At 39.8% G+C, this 20,725-nt stretch overlaps 1 protein-coding gene across 1 annotated transcript in view; it reads right to left on the bottom strand.

The window, feature by feature from the left end:
* Nucleotides 1–4,536: 4,536 nt before the first annotated feature.
* LOC139157271 (vomeronasal type-2 receptor 26-like) overlaps nucleotides 4,537–20,725 on the bottom strand; it is a 30,192-nt gene continuing 14,003 nt past the window's right edge. The window contains exons 3-7 of the mRNA XM_070733930.1: nucleotides 19,550–19,838; nucleotides 15,275–16,060; nucleotides 9,875–10,087; nucleotides 7,171–7,297; nucleotides 4,537–5,447 (exon numbers count right to left, since the gene is read on the bottom strand). Of these exons, the coding sequence (XP_070590031.1) occupies nucleotides 4,537–5,447; nucleotides 7,171–7,297; nucleotides 9,875–10,087; nucleotides 15,275–16,060; nucleotides 19,550–19,838 (2,326 nt within the window). The remainder of the gene's footprint in view (nucleotides 5,448–7,170; nucleotides 7,298–9,874; nucleotides 10,088–15,274; nucleotides 16,061–19,549; nucleotides 19,839–20,725) is intronic.

Genomic DNA, 20,725 nt, shown 5'->3' with positions numbered 1-20,725 from the left:
GGCCAAGGTGGGCATGTCCAGATTGATGACTCTCATGTCACAGGATGGGAACAGGGTGGACGATAGGTCCTGACCCATTGGTGAAGACTCAATAACCCTCTCATGTCTCTGCCCTGGGCAGCAGACACCGAACTCTTGAGTTTGAAGATGGCCAGGAATCTGCAGCCGAGCCCATTTCCCTAAGGGGATGCCTTGGCCTGATTGCATCCTGCTCCAAGCTCCTGCTCACTCTCTTTGCCCAGGCCAGGGGGCTAAGGGACAGTGCGGTTCATGCTGGAGGGGGGGGGGGGTTGAAGGCAAAACAGGGTATAATGTGGAGTGACATGGTTGTGGGGCCCCAAGATATGTGGGTGCAGGGCATATTGGTCAGCTCTGGGACTGGACTCAGGTGAGGCAGAGTGGAAAGGGGAGTCCCAGCTGCCTCTTGGGGTGGTGGATGGGAGGACTGACTCACATATTCAGCAGAGCTGGAGGAGGAAATTTGGATAGTGTGGACAGAGCCTCACGACAACAGCACCAGCAGCAGGTGGAATCAGATGCATGGAGGGAGGTATGAGATTTGGAATGCAAGGTGGCCACACAGCCACCTGCCATGTACTGCCGGAATGTTTGCAGGGAAACAAAAACAAATGGTGGGATTGAGTGGGCCAATGAGTTGGGGGCTGCCAGTGCGTTCGGCAGGCTGTGTTAGTACATGGTACTCACCTGCTTTGGGGTTGCCATATAGTAAGCTACCAATGTAAAGATGTAATATGTCTTTAAAGAACTTTGACTTGTTTGGCCATAAGAGGGCACCAGTACTTTTCCCTGTGGGGGAGTTTACTTTGAGATATCTTGTGATTCTGTATTATTCTAGCTGTGTGCGGTTTTTAATCTATTGCTCCTATATGTTGTATGTATATTAATATAATATTGTAAATACTAAGTCTGTGTCTTTAATTGGCTAGATTACACCACTGCAATAACTCGCTCTGATTCAGCGGAGAGGGGCAGCATACAAATCTAAATAATAATAATAATAATAATAATAATAATAATAACAACAACAACAACAACAACAACAACAACAACAACAACAACAACAACTCTGCTGAGAATATGTCTAAGGTTTTGCACAGGGCTGCACCGAGACATACTAACGGGCTGGATCACATGCTTCACCCTCATGCCTCGGCCTCAGCTTGCTTTGTGAGGCTTTCCATTTTCATAAACTGAATTAGCCTTATTTAATGGATAGCCTAGAGAAAAGGAGGGCCAGAGCGGACATGATAGCAGTCTAAAGGTATACGAGGGGTTGCCACAGAGAGGAGGTGATCACTTTATTCCCCAGGGCACCAGAGGGCCGGACGAGGAACAACGGCTGGAAGCTGACCAAGGAGATATTCAACCTGGAAATAAGGAAGAACTTCCTGATGGTCAGAACGATCAACCAGTGGAGCAACCTACCAGCAGACGTTGTGAACTCCAATACTCTGGACATTTTAAAGAGGAAATTGGACTGCCATTTGGCTAGGATGCTATAGGTTTCCTGCTTAGGCAGGGGGTTGGACTTGATGACCCACATGGTCCCTTTCAACTCTATAAATAAATAAATAAATAAATAAATAAATAAATAAATAAATAGATAGATAGATAGATAGATAGATAGATAGATAAATGAGTAAATGAATGATTGAATGAATGAATGAATGAATGAATGAATGAATGAATAAATAAATAATGGGTTATCATGAATAATGTATAAGCCATTATGCATCCTTGCAATAAAGATAGTAGAATGGGGCAAAAGTCACTTAACAAACATCTCACTTAACAGCATGAGCTCAATTATGGTTATAAGTTGAAGATTACCTGTATTTCTCTATCCATGAGACAGACCTCACAGGGTGAGTTTTCCACCTTGAGAAACATCAGGAGAAAAACTACAGCTGATCCAAAATGAAATAATGTTTACAATCAAGTGTATTGCTCAATTCACCCATATTATACTTCTGTTGCATGAGCTATACCAGCTGCCAGGTTTCTTCCAGGTGCAGTTCAATGTGCTGCAGAGGTGGGTTCCTACTAGTGTGGAAATCCAGTAGTGGCCCAACGATTGCATAATTTGGGCAGCCAAAAATAAATGCATAAAAAATCATATAGATGTTGAAACTGCATATCTATATGCATCTTTACAATATACGATTTATATGGGGGGGAAAAGCCATTAGGTTTAAAAGATTTTATTGTTTAAAACTGGTTATTGGAAATTAAAGAAAAGTCTTTATGGTTTAAAGCGATCAGGTTATGAATATATTAAGTGATTTGTTTTTACATGTTGTGAGCCGCCCCGAGTCTTCGGAGAGGGGCGGCATACAAATCTAAGTAATAAATAAATAAATAAATAAATTGTAAAAGAATTAGTTTCTATGGATTTTAAAGCTGGCATAGCTGATATTTGTTTATTTAGGAGAGAGAAAGTTGGTTTGATTTCTTTTTTTAAAAAAAATATTTTTATTGAGTTATTTACATTAAAAACAAAACATAAAAAAACATTGAAAACATGAAATGTAACATACATAATAAAGAAAAAAGAAAAAGAACACAGACAAACAAAACAAAACAAAAAATGTATCAATTAATTAATCATTTTGTACATGTCCATCAAACACATCTTATAGTGAATTAATTCAACGGCTAATACGAATGGTAATATAAGAAAATTGGTTTCGGTTATTCACTTAATTTACAATTTTGTTATACTTTCAACCGCTTACAATCAATTATAGGTATAGTAATACATACAGTTTATCCATTATGGAAGCAGAATTGTCAACTTTTATCATTAATGTGTACAGAAGTGGTGTATTGTTAAAGGATATAGGAATTATTGCACACAAGCCATTTACTGTGTATGAAGACAATAAATTTGCAATTAGTATGGCTAACAGTTTAGCTGTTAAAACTGTTCTGGTTTCTGGTAGAATTTTAGCTATTACAAATAACTTTTACTAAATGCAGTATTTCATAAACAAAGAAAGTCCATCTTCATTATCTTCCTTCCGTATTCAAAATACAGTTCATACTAGCACATTTCTTGTTCTCCCGTTATCTCTCCTAATTACATTCCTCTTGCATACCTCCCAGCCTCCTCCATGCACCAAGATTTATGTCCTCACAGCATGATTCAAAACCAGCAGAAATGACTAGAAAATAACACAGAATGAGTTTGCCTGCTTGGAAGCCGAACGGGAACACCTTCCATTTTTGTTCTACAACACTGAAACTCCACCCTTCTTCCCCACTGACCCCCTGACGTACCAAATACATCACTCCAGTATTTAACCCATTCCTCCCCTTAATATCTTCTTCCAAACACTTGTTCCTTATGTTTTTGGACCCTTCTGAATTTAGGATCGACCCAGTGAACATCTGATTCTTCCTCGCTAGATTCTGGACTCATAGCAACATCCTGTGGTTGGCATCCCACCTGTTCTACTACCTGTAACTCCGGGCCCACCACGAATTCATAAACACTATCTGTATCAGAGTCCTCAAGTTCTTCATCATCCTCCAACTGACCAGGAGTATGTACAACAAAAACAAAATCTAAACATACTGATTTGTGATATTTGAATGTTAGATATTGTGTTCAAAATAAAATGGTTACTTTAGAATACTGCATGACTGAACAGAACATTGCAGACCATTTCACTAAAGCACAAGGTACAATTAAACACAAAGACTGTTATGAAAACTATGGTTTGAAGATGTAAGGTATTATATATTGACCTACCCAAAGGGAGAATGTTAGGAATATGTCCATAACTGTTAGGTTGGCAATATATTGGCTGCAGGTGTTACAGGCTGCCACAAGAGGGAGCTCAGGTTCATAGCTTATGAGTCACCCACTCAGTTTCTCTTTGTCTAAGCTACTCACTATTGATGGCTACTCACTGTTAGGTTTGCTCTTCAATTCTCTGCATCCTCTATATTGTAGTGATATATTATAGCTAAAATGTGTTTAGGCTTGATATCTTTCTTTGATGATTATGACAATGACAACTGGTAAGAAAGACTATGTACTTGGTAATATTTACATTGTTATTCTGATTTATTATGTAACAACAACAACAACAGAGTTGGAAGGGACCTTGGAGGTCTTCTAGTCCAACCTCTGCTTAGGCAGGAAACACTACACTACTTCTGACAGATGGTTATCCATCTGTGTATGACTTTATATTGTTTAACTGAAGATGTTGTTTCTCAAAGTAAACTTTAATTCAAGTTAGTATATTTGTGTGTGGCTGACTAATCACAGCTAATCTCAATATACACATTTCTGTGTGTGCATAAATTTGGTAATCAAGGATTATTCTGTTCATACATTAAAAGTGGCAATCTTGCAATTTGATGGACAAGAATAGAGGACATTATTGTCCGATTGTGCTTTAATTTTTCAAAGCAAAATCATTGGCCCACACAGATATGGAGAACATCATGCAACATATTCAAGGGTTGGACTCTTGAAAATATTCGAGTCAATATTTTTCTGTTTCAAATTTCTACATTTTTTCTGGTCATAATCTGCTTTTTTGTATTTAAGTCTGGCCTCAGAATGATAATATAGCACTTGGGGATAAAGATGCAGCCCAGGAGACCAGCACTGGAGGCCAAGATGGAGAAGACCTGAACAGCCACCATGTATTTTCCTTTGGTGCTCAAATAGGTGGGCACAAAGGAGATCCAAACACTGCAGAAGACCAGCATACTGAAGGTAATCAGTTTGGCTTCATTGAAAGCCTCTGGCAGATTCTTGGCTAGGAAAGCCATTGTGAAGCAGATGGCAGCCAGAAAGCCCAGATAGCTGAGGGCGATGTAGAACATGACAACAGATCCTTCATTGCATTGCAGGATGATAACTCCAGGCTGGGAGTGGAAGTCAAAGTCAGGGAATGGGAGAGAAACTCCCAGCCAGATGGAACTGATGGCAATTTGGACCTGAGAGCAAGAAAGGATGATGGAGTTGGCCAAGCTCTTCCCCAACCACCTCTTCACCTGGTTGCCTGGTTTTGTAGCAAGGAAAGAGAACACCACTGTGACTGTTTTGGCCAAAAGAGAAGAAATGGTAACTGAAAAGGTGTTACTGAAAACCAATTGTCGGAGAAGGCAGGTGGCTTTCCTTGGTTGACCGATGAAGAGAAAAGGAGACAAGAAGCAAAGTAGGAGGGAGATCAGGAGGATGTAAGAGAGGTCTCGGTTGTTGGCTTTGACAATAGGAGTTTCTCGGTAATGAATGAATGTAATTAACACAAGGACTACAGTTAGGAAGAAAAGTAAGGCAAAACAAACAAGGATGCTGCCCAGATGTTCTTCAAAAGACAGGAAGGTTATAATTTTGATGATACATTGAACTCGTTCCACATTTGGATATTGATCATCTGGACACTCGGTGCATTTTTCTGTATCTGAGAAAATAAAAAATCAACATTTCCTTAACGTTCTGTTATTTACATTTCAAGCAACATCTTTTTGGAATAAGAGATGATACCAGAAGCATTTTGCAAAATTTATTTCTTAATATCTGCTCAAAAGGAAGGTAGGAAAAATATCATTTTCTAAACCGTACAAAGCTGACATTTTTGAAATTGGGGGGAATCCTAGGACCAAAAGGATGTTCTGTGTATCCTGTAGAATTTTCATGGTAATCCAGTTTGTTAGAGGTAAATAATGAATCAGTTTATCTTAAAGGCAACTTCTTTTATTTTTATTTATTTATTTGTTTGTTTGTTTGTTTGTTTGTTTGTTTGTTTATTTATTTACTTACTTACTTACTTACTTACTTACTTACTTACTTACTTATTTATTTATTTATTGGATTTGTATGCCGCCCCTCTCCGGAGACTCGGGGCGGCTAACACTTCCAGATGGATTCAGAGAATGCCTATCATCTGGAATTTAGTTGGATGAAAGAGAAAGATAGGATCTTGCAAATAGTCTGGAATGACTACTTGCACCAATGGTAATATCGATGTGATGAGGTGCACCCATAACTGTCTATTTCACCTCATTGTGGACTATGATACCTTCCAGTGATCCACAAGTGGAAGCTGATGTAAAGTGTATTGCAATAATGCTTTATAGGAAATGGATCTGAGACAATTCTCTAACTCTGAGAGCCAGGGTGACGCAGCAGGTAGAGTGCTATACTGCAGGCCACTGAAGCTGATTGTAGATCTGAAGGTCAGCGGTTCAAATCTCATTACCGGCTGAAGGTTGACTCAACCTTCCATCCTTCCGAGGTGGGTAAAATGAGGACCCAGATTGTGGGGGCAATATGCTAGCTCTGTTAAAAAATGCTATTGCTAATATGTTGTTAGCTGCCCTGAGTGTAAGGAGAAGGGTGCCATAAAAATTGAATAAATAAATAAATAAATAAATAAATAAAAAACTTTCAAAGAACTCAGATGTTCCTAGGTTTTTTACTTGTGTTGTATTTATACCGCTCAGAGTCCGTTTGGAATAAGCGGCATATAAATGAAATAAATAAATAAATGAGATAAATAGATAGATAGATAGATAGATAGATAGATAGATAGATAGACAGACAGACAGACAGACAGACAGACAGACAGACAGACAAATAAATAATTGTGAAAGGAAACATGCAAACTAAAAAGCACTGTTTTCACTGGCAGTAGCAAATGTCTGGACATATACATATGCATATGCATATGCGTATGCGTATACGTATACGTATGCGTATGCGTATGCGTATACATATACATATACATATACATATACATATACATATACATATACATATACATACACATACACATACACATACACATCAATATATCGAAATATCTATATCCATTATTTACATTCTTTACATTCTACATTGCCTTATATGGTAATATATGGTAATACATTTCAACTTTTACCTTATACGGTCCTACAATGAAATATCACTCAGGAGTACAATTCCTAACAGCAAAACCTGTCCAATATGCCATATTCCCCAATCCCTATCAAGATCATTACTATTTTTCATTTTGATGAGAAATCATGCAGTTTGAAAATAAACAAAAAAATTGTTGAGATTCATTCTATCCTTTAACTTTTATGAAAATTGCCTTGGATGAATCCACTTCCTGAAAGCCTTCCCTTTTCTTTGGTGTCACCCACCTTCATGTATGGAGATGGTCCCCTCCGGACAAGGAACACAGTCGTAGCAGCAAAATGGCTCTCCTTCTCGCTTCTGTTTGAAAAATCTAGGATGACAGTTTTCCACACATTTGGACTGAGGCAGAGTCTAAGCAGAAAAATAAGGGATTCCAAAGAATATATGTAAGCACTAACCATCCTGACATCCTGATGTACTCTTGAAATAAAAGTGACCGTTCAGTTTCTAGAACTATAATGAGATGAGGTAAAGTCATGTGAACATGTCCCTCAGAAAGTGTTAAGTCAGGAATCTTTTTGCTGCAGAATGTATGAGCGATGTATGAATCCTCAGAGAGGTGCTGCATACAAATCTAATTACCATATTTTTTGGTGTATAAGACGCACCGGTTTATAAGACGCAACTAGATTTTAGAGAAGGAAAACAAGGAAAAAAGCATTCTGAACCACATCGTGTAGTATTATATGGTTTAATAAAATTCCAGTGTAGCAGAATACTTTTTAAAACCATGTATACTTTTTAAAACCATGTACACCTTTTGCAAACTTCAAACTTGACACTTCAAGACTTGTGGACTTCAATTCCAAGAATTCCTCTACCAGTCATGCTAGCTCAGAAATGGGAGTTGAAGTCCATTGCACTCCCAACCTCTAACTTGAGGGTCTTCCAACTTGCAGTTTTAAGACTTGTGGACTTGCATGACAGCTCCAGGCTCTGAAGACATAGCAGCCACAAGTTGGATGCCAAGCCCAGCTGAGAAAAATCTGATGAAGGCTACGCACCTGGGATTGGCTGGAGTGTGAGTTCGGCTGGGGTGGCTAGCTTTCCACCAGGTTCTTTTCTTTTAAAGAGAGAGAGAGAGAAAAGGGGGCGGTCGAATAACTAGCTTCTCTAGAGAAAGAAATGTGTATCTCCCATCAATTGCAGTGCAATTCTGTCTTTCTTTCTGTCTTTACATTACAATTGATGGGAGATACACATTTCTTTCTTTAGAGAAGCTGGTTATTCACCCAACACTTCTGGCCCAGCAGGCTTCAAGTGGGTGGTGGGTGGGAGGGGGAGACGGGGAAGGCTCTGGATTGAGCCTCTCAGTGCTCCCCACCCCTCCTGGCCATCGCCCGCTTGAAGCTGCCCTCTTGTCCACCTGGAGCCGAAGCACTGGTGTGGAGGTGTCAGGCTCCATCAAATGGGGGATGGCCGGGAGCCAGCCATGGCCCACTTAATGGAGCCTGACACCTCCCCCTAGCACTTCAGGATCCCGGCTGGCAGATTAAAGCAGGCGATGGCTGGGAGGGGGGGAGGGGAGCACTCGGAGGCTCAAGCCAGAGCCATCCCTGCCTCCCCCTCCAGCCCACCGCCCGCTTGAATCCTTCTGGGCCAGAGGTATTGGTGTTGGTGTTGGGATTGGGGTTCGGCGAACCTACTCATACTCCGACATCAAGTTCATCCGAACCTGCCGAACGCAAACTTCAACGGGTTCGCCCAACACTATCCTTTAACTCTAACATCAATCTGTCCATCTCTGCACATTTTAAAATTTCTTCTTCCCTGGGAGCATCTTTATTTTTCCATTTCTGGGCTTATGCTATCCTTGCCACAGGTAAAATATGTAACATTAAATATACTTTATTTTTCTTGTATTTGTCAATGGTTATTCCCAACAAAAATAATTTGGGTTTCAGATTGAGTTTCATTTCTAAGATCTCTTCCAGCTGCTGTCTAATTTTCTATGTGTGGGAACTTCTTAGGCCCAGCCAAATATCCAAGACAATTTCCCTATAATTAGATTTATTATTATTTATTCTAAGAGATGGAAGGGACTTCCCACTCAAGCAGGAGTCCCTACTCCATTTTAGATAAATGTCTGTCCAATCTCCACTTGAAAATCTCAAGTGTTGGTGCTCTCACAATCTCTGCAGGCAACTGTTCCACTGGTTGATTGCTCTTATTGTTAGGAAATTTCTCCTTCTTTCCAGGTTGAATCTTCCATTTTTCCTTATCCATCCATTTTTCCTTAACTGGTCTACTGGTGCTTTGGAAAGCAGCCTGACCCTCTCCTCTCTGTGGCAGTCCCTCAAATATTGGAAGACTGCTATCATGTCACCCCTGGTCCTTCTCTTTGCCAGACTGGACATGCTCAGTTCCTGCAACTATTTTTCATATATTATAATCTCCAGTCCTCTAATCATCCTGGCTGCTTTCTTATGCACTTTCTCTAGAATTTCAAAGTTTTTTTGTAGTGTGGTGACCAAAACTGGATGCAGTGTGATCTAACTAAGGCTTTATAGACTGTTATCAGTACCTCCTCTACACAAGGTTATATACTTGAGTATATAACAGGTATATACTTGAGTATATATGGTATCTTGTACACATTCTGACAGACAGACAGAAAGATAGAATAAATCCTAGTTCCAAAGGTTCTTTCAAAGTGGAACAAAAGGACCTCCTTCTAGCCTTGATTCAACTTCATCAAATTCAGTCCAAACCTTATTGAGGCACTCTTGAATAAATTTGCCTTCTTATTTGCTATTTGAAGACAAAGAAGAAATGGATCACAATCCTTAGTACTTGAGGGATTGGCCTCTCTTACCATTTTCATGCAGCTTCCCATCTCAACACTGAGCCCTGGTGCATATGCTTAGTCTGATGAAATGGGTCAGAATCTTTTGGAAAATATAGGAAAAACACCAATATTTCTCTTACCCTGTTATGCCACTTTAGCCATGACATATTATCTTGGTTGATAATAAGACTCTGCTTTTCAACAGTCACCAGTTTGTTTGTCACATATTTGTGCCTGGGGAAAAACACCCAGGTAAAGATACTCAGGTCAGCCGTTAAGTCTCCATTTTGGTCCAAGTACAGTTTGTATTCAGAAAGATTGCAAAATTCATTCTTCTCCAAAAAAGGATGGAACTAGAATGGTTACACCCAGGCATTTCAAAAGTAGTACACTTGGTAAATTAGCCTTTAGGTCTGATTTATCTTTCTTTTACAGAGGTCTAACTTGCAAATATCCTTAGTTAGTAGAGCAGGTTTAACTACTGTTTTCAAAAATGAAAAAAAAAGATTCAGAAAAATATGTCAGGCATATCTTGGCAATATATGTCTGGAAAAAAAATATGAATGACAAAATAAGTAATCTCCTAAAGTAGATCATAAATAAATGGTAAAAAAAGGAGAATATTCATAAATTCCTTGACAAGCACAGGTACTTGTCATAAAACATGGATTATATGTCAGTCGCAGTCGGTATTAGTGGGGGGGGGGTTAGAGGTCGACCTCTAGGTTGCTCCCTTGTGGGGTGCCTCAGGGGTCGGTCCTCTCCCCCCTGCTATTTAATATCTACATGAAACCGCTGGGTGAGATCATCCAAGGGCATGGGGTGAGGTATCATCAATATGCAGATGATACCCAGCTTTACATCTTCACCCCATGTCCAGTCAGCGAAGCAGTGGAAGTGATGTGCCAGTGAGGCTGTTGGGGTTAGGGTGTGGGTGTGTGGCTGTGGGTTTTGCCTCCCAAGGACAATTCCATCTGTCCGTCCATTACCCTGGGGGGGAATCACTAACCCCCTCAGAGAGGGTACGCCACTTGGGCGTCCTCCTCAATCCACAGCTCACATTAGAGAAACATCTTTCAGCTGTGGCGAGGGGGGCGTTTGCCCAGGTTCGCCTGGTGCACCAGTTGCGGCCCTATTTGGACCGGGAGTCACTGCTCACAGTCACTCATGCCCTCATCACCTCGAGGCTCGACTACTGTAATGCTCTCTACATGGGGCTACCTTTGAAAAGTGTTCGGAAACTTCAGATCGTGCAGAATGCAGCTGCGAGAGCTATCATGGGCGCTCCTAAATACGCCCATGTCACACCAACACTCTGCAGTCTGCATTGGTTGCCGATCAGTTTCCGGTCACAATTCAAAGTGTTGGTTATGACCTATAAAGCCCTTCATGGCACCGGACCAGGATATCTCCGGGACCGCCTTCTGCTGCATGAATCCCAGCGACCAGTCAGGTCCCACAGAGTTGGCCTTCTCCAGGTCCCGTCAACTAAACAATGTCGTTTGGCGGGACCCAGGAGAAGACCCTTCTCTGTGGCGACCCCGACCCTTTGGAACCAACTCCCCCCGGATATCAGAGTTTCCCCCACCCTCCTAGCCTTTCATAAGCTCCTTAAAACCCACCTCTGTCATCAGGCATGGGGGAATTGATACTTTTCCCTCCTCCTAGGCTTATAAAATTTGTGCATGGTATGCTATTATGTATGATTTGTTTTTAAATTGGGGTTTTAAATAAACTTTAACTTAAATATTAGATTTGTTTATATTGTACTATTACTGCTGTGAGCCTCCCCGAGTCTGCGGAGAGGGGCGGCATACAAATCTGATTAATAAATAAAATAAATAAATAAATAATAGAATAGAATAGAATAGAATAGAATGCATTTTTGTCTAAATGTGATTGGACACATGAGGATTTCATCTTGGTGCACATGCTGTCAGTATGCATAAAAGAAAAGAAAAATTCATCAGGATATATTGTACATATATCTGGATTAACTAATTGTACTTTATGGCTACATTAAGAGGATATTATCACTGTTTGTCTAGATCATCATCACCACAAATTTATATGCTGCTCAATTTGTGATGCAAGGCCACCATGCATGTCTGGAGGTACAAATGTCCCACCTACTCTTTTTACAAGGTGAGAAGTTGGGGTGGATCCTATGAGTTGCTAACTTTATGTTGTTATGGGTTCCCCCTGCTTTTCTGATTACACATTTTTAACAGATTTTGGAACTGCTGATTATATAACTAAGTCTAGATGGTATGATAATAAGGTTGATAAAACTTAAAAAAAAGACAATGATTCTAGAAAAACATCCCATAAAATGTATGTGCCAGCCTGTCTGCCTGTCTGTCTGTCTATCTAATTAATTAATACGACTTCTATTCCACCCTATCCTGAAGCACTCAGGATGGCTTACAACAATATAAAAATACAAGTACAGTGATACCTTGTCTTACGAAACCCTCGTCATATGAACTTTTCAAGATACAAACCCGGGGCTTCAGATTTCTTTGCCTCGTCTTAAAAACTCTTTCCGTCTTACGAACCTGAGCTCGGGTCTGTGGGCTCTCTTACTGCACCTGTGCTCTCTGACTGCTGAGGGGATTCCCCTGCCTTGTGTCTGTCACCACCGGGATTTCCCATTTGCTTGCATGGGAATTCCCCCCAGGAATTCCCCGCCCCCTTTTGCTTTCACCTGAGGTGGGGAACGCTGAAGCTGCCCCATTTCCCTGCCACTTTCCCTTCTAGCCCTCCGCTTCCTCTGCTCCCTGCAGCCGCCCCATCCTGCTGCCAAAATCCACCCTAGACTGCCGCTTCTTTCACCCCATCTCTCTGCTAAAATCCCCCCTCCAAATGCTTCCTATCTTGCCTCAGAGTCCCCCAAAAGTTGCCATTCTAAAAGCTTCCTATCTTGCACTAAATTCTCCCAAGAATCTCCACTTCAAAAGCTTCCTATCTGGCACTAATTTCCCCAAAAAATTGCCACATCAAAAGCTTCCTATTTTGCACTAATTTTCCCCAAAAATCACCATTTTAACTCCAAACTTTAAGGCTTGAAGAAAAAGCGGCAGGCGGACAAAGTGAAGGCTAATGGATTGGAGACAGACAGCAAGGAGAAGCGAGGAATGGAGGTCCTAATGAAAGCTAACGCCACCCCAAATTTCCCTAAAAATCGCCATTCCAAAAGCTTCCTATCTTGCCCTAAATTCCCCCCAAAATCGCCACTTCAAAAGCTTCCTACCTTGCACTAAATTCCCCCCAAAATCACCACATCATAAGCTTCCTATATTGCACCAATTTCCCCCCAAAATCGCCATTTAAAAAGCTTCCACTAGGGGGAATTTAGTGCAATATAGGAAGCTTTTGGAAGCTCCAGTGGTCCTTGGAAGAAGCCAATTATCTAGGCCCTCAGCAGTCAGGATTCAGGCCCGGCTACAGCATGGAAACTGCTTGGGCGCTTAGATGGATGATCTCTGGCAGGCCCGGGACAGGGGTTTATCCTCTGTCCTGGTGCTTCTTGACCTCTCAGCGGCTTTCGATACCATCGACCATGGTATCCTTCTGCGCCGTCTGGAGGGGTTGGGAGTGGGAGGCACTGTCCTTCAGTGGTTCTCCTCCTACCTCTTCGGTCAGTCACAGTGGGTGTTAGTGGGGTGTCAGAGGTCGACCTCTAGGCTTCTCTCTTGTGGAGTGTCTCAGAGTTTGGTCCTCTCCCCCCTGCTATTTAATATCTACATGAAACTTCTGGGCGAGATCATCCAAGGGCATGGGGTAAGGTATCATCAGTATGCGGATGATACCCAGTTTATTTATTTATTTATTTATTTACTTACTTACTTACTTACTTACTTACTTACTTACTTACTTACTTATTTATTTATTTATTTATTTATTTATTTATTTATTTATAGAGTTGAAAGGGACCGTTAGGTCATCGAGTCCAACCCCCTGCCTGAGCATGTTGTACATCTCCACCCCGTATCCAGTCAATGAAGCAGTGGAACTGATGTGCCAGTGCCTGGAGGCTGTTGGGATCTGGATGGGTGTCAACAGACTCAAACTCAACCCTGATAAGATGGAGTGGCTGTGGTTTTGCCTCCCAGGGACAATTCCATCTGCCCATCCATCACCTTGGGGGGGGGGATCATTGACCCCCTCAGAGAGGGTCCACAACTTGGGCGTCCTCCTCAATCCACAGTTCACATTAGAGAAACATTTTTCAGCTTTGTGAGGGGGGCGTTTGCCCAGGTTCACCTGGTGCACCATTTGTGTCCCTATCTGGACTGGGAGTCACTGCTCACAGTCACTCATGCCCTCATCACCTCGAGGCTCAACTACTGTAACGCTCTCTACATGGGGCTACCTTTGAAAAGTGTTCAGAAACTTCAGATCATGCAGAATACAGCTGCGAGAGCAATCATGGGCTTCCCTAAATAAGTCCATGTTACACCAAAACTCTGCAGACTGCATTAGTTGCTGATCAATTTCCAGTCACAATTCAAAGTGTTGGTTATGACCTATAAAGCCCTTCATGGCATTGGACCAGAATATCTCCAGGATCACCTTCTGCCGCACGAATCCCATTGACCAGTTAGGTCCCACAGAGTGGGGCTTCTCCGAGTCCCGTCAACTAAACAATGTCATTTGGCGGGACCCAGGGGAAGAGCCTTGTCTGTGGCAGCCCCAGCCCTCTGGAACCAGCTCCCCCCAGAAATCAGAATTGCGCCCACCCTCCTTGCCTTTTGTAAGCTCCTTAAAACCCACCTCTGCCATGAGGCATGGGGGAACTGAGATATTCCTTCCTGCTAGGCCTATATAATTTATGCATGGTATGTTTGTGTGTAGGATTGGTTTTTAATAAGGTTTTTTTTAGTGGTTTTAAATATTAGATTTGTTACATGCTGTTTTTATTATTGTTATTAGCCGCCCCGAGTCTACGGAGAGGGGCAGCATACAAATCTAATAAATAAATGAATGAATGAATGAATGAATGAATGAATGAATAAATAAATAAATAAATAAATAAAATAAAAAACCCATTCTGGCTGAATAAGAGTTAAACACTGTGAAAGAAAACGAATGTTTTAATTCTGAGGCAGAGAACCAAAGAAATTCAGTCTCCTCTTCCCTAATTGTCTTAAAGCAAAGACTGAGCAGCCATCCCTAAAAAAAAAAACATTAAATGGGATTCCTGCAGTGAAGACAGGTTGAACTGCATGGTCTAAGGCAGTGTTTCCCAACCTTGGCAACTTGAAGTTATTTGGACTTCAACTCCCAGAATTCTGGGAGTTGAAGTCCAAATATCTTCAAGTTGCCAAGGTTGGGAAACACTGGTCAAAGGGTATGTTTCAAGGTAACATTCTGTGATATTTATCACAAACCCTTGCCTAAAGGAATTTATTTAAAAATGCCTGGTCTCTTATTGGAGTTCTGTTAACACAAGTAGTAAGATACGGTTCCCCTCCACCTCCCTTTTGTTTCTTCTCAACAGGAAGTAAGATTAATGGATCATTGTCGAGACCTCATACCTGCCACATCTGCAGCCTTGGAGTCCCCAAGCTCCCTTTGCTCTCCTTCCTTCTCCTCTTGGATATGGAGGAATATGCAGCATTCAAGGCCTGGGCTAGAGTGTTAATGGTGCTGTAAGGATGGTGGAAATTCGCGGCCAATATCATGTTTTCTTTCCATTGTGTCTCCATTGGTGATTTCTCAGTGCATCTTTTCCGACCTTTGACAGAAAAGACATGCTTTGAAAAAGAGCAGAAAAATAATTGTTGTTCTTCCGTATAGAAACGGTCTATATAGGCATCCTTTATTGGCTCCTTTTTTCTCTCAAAATCAACACTCCAGATACTATTCACATATTTGAGAGCTCTGCCATACCTCCTTGGAAATGTTGAAGTGAGTGTTGTGATCCAAACTTTCTTTTCAATGTGTCCTGGCAAATTTCTAAGTATAAAATGAAAAGGAAGAATTCTGTCCCAAGCAGCACCAAATTCTATGTAATGAATGTAGACATTGACTTGTCTCCACTTAGAGAGGGCATTGATGTGGGGTGCTGCAAGTTGAGTTCCTGAGAATTGTTGTGATATAACAACACAAATTCCATTTATGACAAGCAAAGGAGTAACAGTTCTCATGAAATTATCTCCATTTTCTGTGTCTGGAACAAAAAGACCAACCAGGGTCCATCTGAAATGGAGGAGCACTTGAACAATTCCTGGGTAGAGGACCCCTTTTTTGGGGGAAAAACTATGATAAAAGGGCAATTGACTTTTATCATGCAGCAAATCTGAAAATAATTCAAAATTGATCTGAAAAAAAACCAATGAAGAATACTGCATAATGTTTGGGGTCAGATCAATTCCAAAATATTAGCTTTAAAGAAATACAATTTCATGAACTTGTTAGAATAAATTATTGTTGATTACCCATTAGCTCTTAAGAAAATAAAGAATAAATATGCATAACATTAACAAGATTGTATATAACTATAATATAAAAGAAAATGAATTAAAAAGAATAAGAATAAATAAAATAAATCATATTTCTCTATCATCCCTACATCTCTGACCCATATATTTATATGACCACTGAAATATTCTGTTCAGATCCATATTGAATGCATTTTTTTAAAAAAATTGACCAACGAGGAAATATTTATTTTATTATAAGGTTCTAAATGATGTAAAATGTGGTCCACGACATTAATCTCTTTTATAATTTATTTTCAAATAATAAATGTGTTTCATCTATCTATATTATAAAGTAGACCATAACCTACTATTAGATAAAGTAGAAACATATGGTATAGACAGTAAGGCCAGCAGTTGGATTCAATACTGGCTGACCAACCACACTCAATGTGTTGTGCTCAATGGAACTGCATCTACATGGAGGAAAGTATACAGTTGTGTACCCCAAGGCTCTTTTTTATGCCCAGTACTCTTCAACAGATGAGGAACTTATTAAATTTGCAGATGACACCAAACTGGCACCAACTCTTCAGAAGATAGGCTCAAGATACAGAAGGATCTTGACTGACTTGAACAAAGGGTGCTAGCTAACAAAATGAAACTCAATGGTGAAAAAACTAAGGTTCTACATTTAGGCAAGAAAAACAAAATGCACAGGTACAGTATATGTGGTATTTTTCTCAACAGTAGTAACTGTGAGAGGGTTCTTGGAGTCCTAGTGGACAACCATTTAAATATGAGCCAGCAGTTTGCAGTAGCTGCCAAAAAAGCCAACACAATTCTAGGCTGTATTAACAGAGGGGGAATCAAGATTATGTGAAGTGTTAGTACCACTTTATCATGCCTTGCTAAGGCCACATTTGGAATACTGAAGGTCTTGACATGTTTGGGTTTCTTCTCATGTAAGTTTCAGAATGACCTCATTGAAACGTCGCCAGGAATCTCTAGAACTTACATGGGAAGAAACCCAAATATGCCAAGACCTTCATACCTGTACTCATGAAAATCTATGAACACACACACACAAACACATGTTACATGTTTTTGCTGAATTGGAAAATTAAGGGAGACTAGGATAGATCTATTTCGGCCTTATTCTGGCCTCATCAGCTAGCCATACCCTCACTGGGACTTGAACTTGCAACTTTGGCCTTATAAGGCAGAGAATTAACCTCTAGGCTACAGTATCCCTTCAGCTCTGTACCAGGTTTTGTGTGTGTGTGTGTGTCGAATCACTCTGGTATACTAAAGGAACATCACAGCTCCTTTTTTGCCTCTCGTACCAACCCAGGGCCATTTCCAAGGCAGTTAATTTATATAACTGACTCTCTGACTCAGTGGTTCACGACAAACTTCTCCTAAAACTCAAATCCTACGGCATCTCAGGACTCCTCCACAACTGGATTACTGCATTCCTGTCAAACAGGCAACAAGTTGTCAAAATCGGAAGTGCCATTTCCACCCCAGTCCCTGTCAAAAGTGGCGTTCCCCAAGGCAGCGTACTAGGTCCTACTCTTTTCATCCTATACATCAATGACCTCTGTGATAATATTGCAAGCAACTGTGTGCTTTTTGCAGACGATGTGAAACTTTTCAACACCACTGACAACACACTCACTCTCCAAAAACACCTTGACTTTGTTTCAGATTGGTCTAACACCTGGCAACTTCAAATATCAACCAACAAATGCTCTACCCTCCACATCGGAAAAAGAATCCAAACCTCACACATGAACTGAATAAACAAATTCTTGCAACCAACCCACACTAAGTAAAAGACCTTGGAATACTAATATCAAACGACCTAAGTGCTATAGCCCACTGCAACAATATTGCCAAAAAGGCTTCCAGAGTTGTTAACCTGATCCTACGTAGCTTCTGCTCTGGCAACCTCACACTACTGACTAGAGCCTACAAAACCTATGCAAGACCCATTCTCGAATACAGCTCATCTGTCTGGAACCCACACCACATCTCAGACATCAACACTCTCGGAAACGTCCAAAGATATTTCACCAGAAGAGCCCTTCACTCCTCCACTCGAAACAGAATACCCTATGAAAATAGACTAACTATCCTATCTATCTATCTATCTATCTATCTATCTATCTATCTATCTATCTATCTATCTATCTATCTATCTATCTGTCTCTGTCTCTGTCTCTGTCTCTGTCTCTGTCTCTGTCTCTGTCTCTGTCTCTGTCTCTGTCTCTGTCTCTGTCTCTGTCTCTGTCTCTGTCTCTGTCTCTATCTCTATCTCTATCTCTATCTCTATCTCTCTATCTCTATCTATCTATCTATCTATCTATCTATCTATCTATCTATCTATCTATCTATCTATCTATATATATATATCATATATATTCTCTCCTTATCTCTTATATCATATATATTCTCTCCCTCCAATATACTTCTCTTCTTATTTACTTATTTACTTTCTATCTTTATATATATTACTTAATGTCTATTCTCTTCCATATGTATTGTATATTGGACAAAGAATAAATAATAAATAATAAATAAAATAAGTAATATATACGTTTTCATAGATTTTCATGGGTACAGATATGAAGGTCTTGGCATATTCAGGTTTCTTCAGAGATTCCTGCTGACATTTTGATGAGGTCATGCTGAAACTTTCATGGGAAGAAACCAGAATATGCCAAGACCATATACACTGTATATATACCTACATACCTACCTACCTATCTATCTATTAGGAATTATTAGCATGTATAAATGAGCCTGCCAGTAGAGAACAGCACCATTAAGGATTTTTTTTTGGAATAATTCATTTGGGAGAAGCTTTATTGCTCTTCAAGCCATTTTTAATGAATTTCACTGTGAATGCTTTAGAGTAAAGCATTAGAGTAAAAAAAATTAACCTTCTGGATAATATGCTTGTAATTTTTTTTAAAAAAACAAGTGGTTGATTAATGTTAGTGATCCCTATGAATTCGTAAGATATATGTGTTTTGATCAGCTTCAGGTAAAATAATACACTTGGATTATATTATTTTTGCTAAGATTATATACAAAAAATTCTTTCCTGTCTCTGCTACACCTTCCTTTTGGACAGAAGACTCTTCAATGGAACATTGAGCTTCTTCTCACATTTCCAAATGTGCAGCAGAAGCATAATCAGTTATGATAATATCATGAGAAGATATCACTGCTTCGATCCTTACCTCTTAATCACTGTGGATCCCAATCCCTAACTATGATACATATAATGGCCATGATGAAAAGCAGTTTGTCAGTTCCAAATGGATCTATCACATACTGACCCACCACTCATTCATTTTATCTATAAGTAGACATACAAACCTGAGGGATTTTGTAGGTGTCTCTTAATGTTGACATCTGGAGGGAGATGTCATAAGTAGCTGAATCAATAAGAACCAAAATGTGGTCCTTCCTTCCACAGCCGTAGTTGGGAACATTGCCTTCTCCAGTAGAGAGCATGTCCATCAAGGCATCTGAAGTCAAAAGTGTGTTCACATAGTTGTCATGGATGTTGTAGCCAAGTATGAAATTTTGCATAAGTCTGGAAGTCTTGTTGACCAATTGAATATTAAAAACGTAGCGTAGTAGTCTATACTTATCAAAAGGTGAACTAAGATAAAAAATGTTCATGTATCAGTTACTACTTGAACAGGATAGAATAAAAGATATGGTTAAAAATTCTATGATAGCTTCGGAAAAAAACATACGACGAGAAATACACATAGCAGAATGGGAAAGAACCTGGAATTCAATATCGAAAATTACACTATCAGCAGCATACAAAGAAAACTATTACAAGCTTTTCTATAAATGGTACATCCCACCAGCAAGGTTAGCGAAGATTTACCCAACATTACATGATACATGCTGTAAATGTACAAAGGAAAAAGGCACCTTTTTTCACATGTGGTGGTCCTGCTTAAAAATACAAAAAACTTGGAAAACAATTCATAGATGGCTTATGGAAATGACCAAAGAAGAAATAGAATACTCCCCGGAAGGTATGTTTTTAGGAATTTGGAAGAGACACTACTCTAAACAAACACTTCTTCTAATAAAACAGATAAATACAGCAACTAGAATAGTGATAGCGTAAACGTGGAAAAATGAACAGACCCCAACAGAAAATCTAATAAGAGATAAAATATACACATGTGTAGAAATGGATGAAATCACAAATTCAATTAAGAAAAATAAAATTAATGAATCAAAACGTATATGGTATAAATGGCATGAATGGATTCAAAGGAAACTACAAAAATAATACAATACAAAGTAGCAGTACAAACCGTAAAAAATAACAGATACCTTGCAAATGTTGCATTTTCTTTTTTTTAGAAAATGTATTATATTAATGAAGTAAATAAATAAATGTATACGATTAAATGTAAGATGTAAGAGAATTAAAGATAAACACAAAAGGTAATGAAGATGGATTAAGATCTGTAAAACCGACCAAACCATGAGTTATATATTTATGAAAACAATAAAGAAAAC

The sequence above is a fragment of the Erythrolamprus reginae genome, chromosome 1 (assembly GCF_031021105.1).
Source record: "Erythrolamprus reginae isolate rEryReg1 chromosome 1, rEryReg1.hap1, whole genome shotgun sequence".
Classification (NCBI taxonomy): domain Eukaryota; kingdom Metazoa; phylum Chordata; class Lepidosauria; order Squamata; family Dipsadidae; genus Erythrolamprus; species Erythrolamprus reginae.
This window is presented reverse-complemented; position numbering and strand designations above follow the sequence as displayed.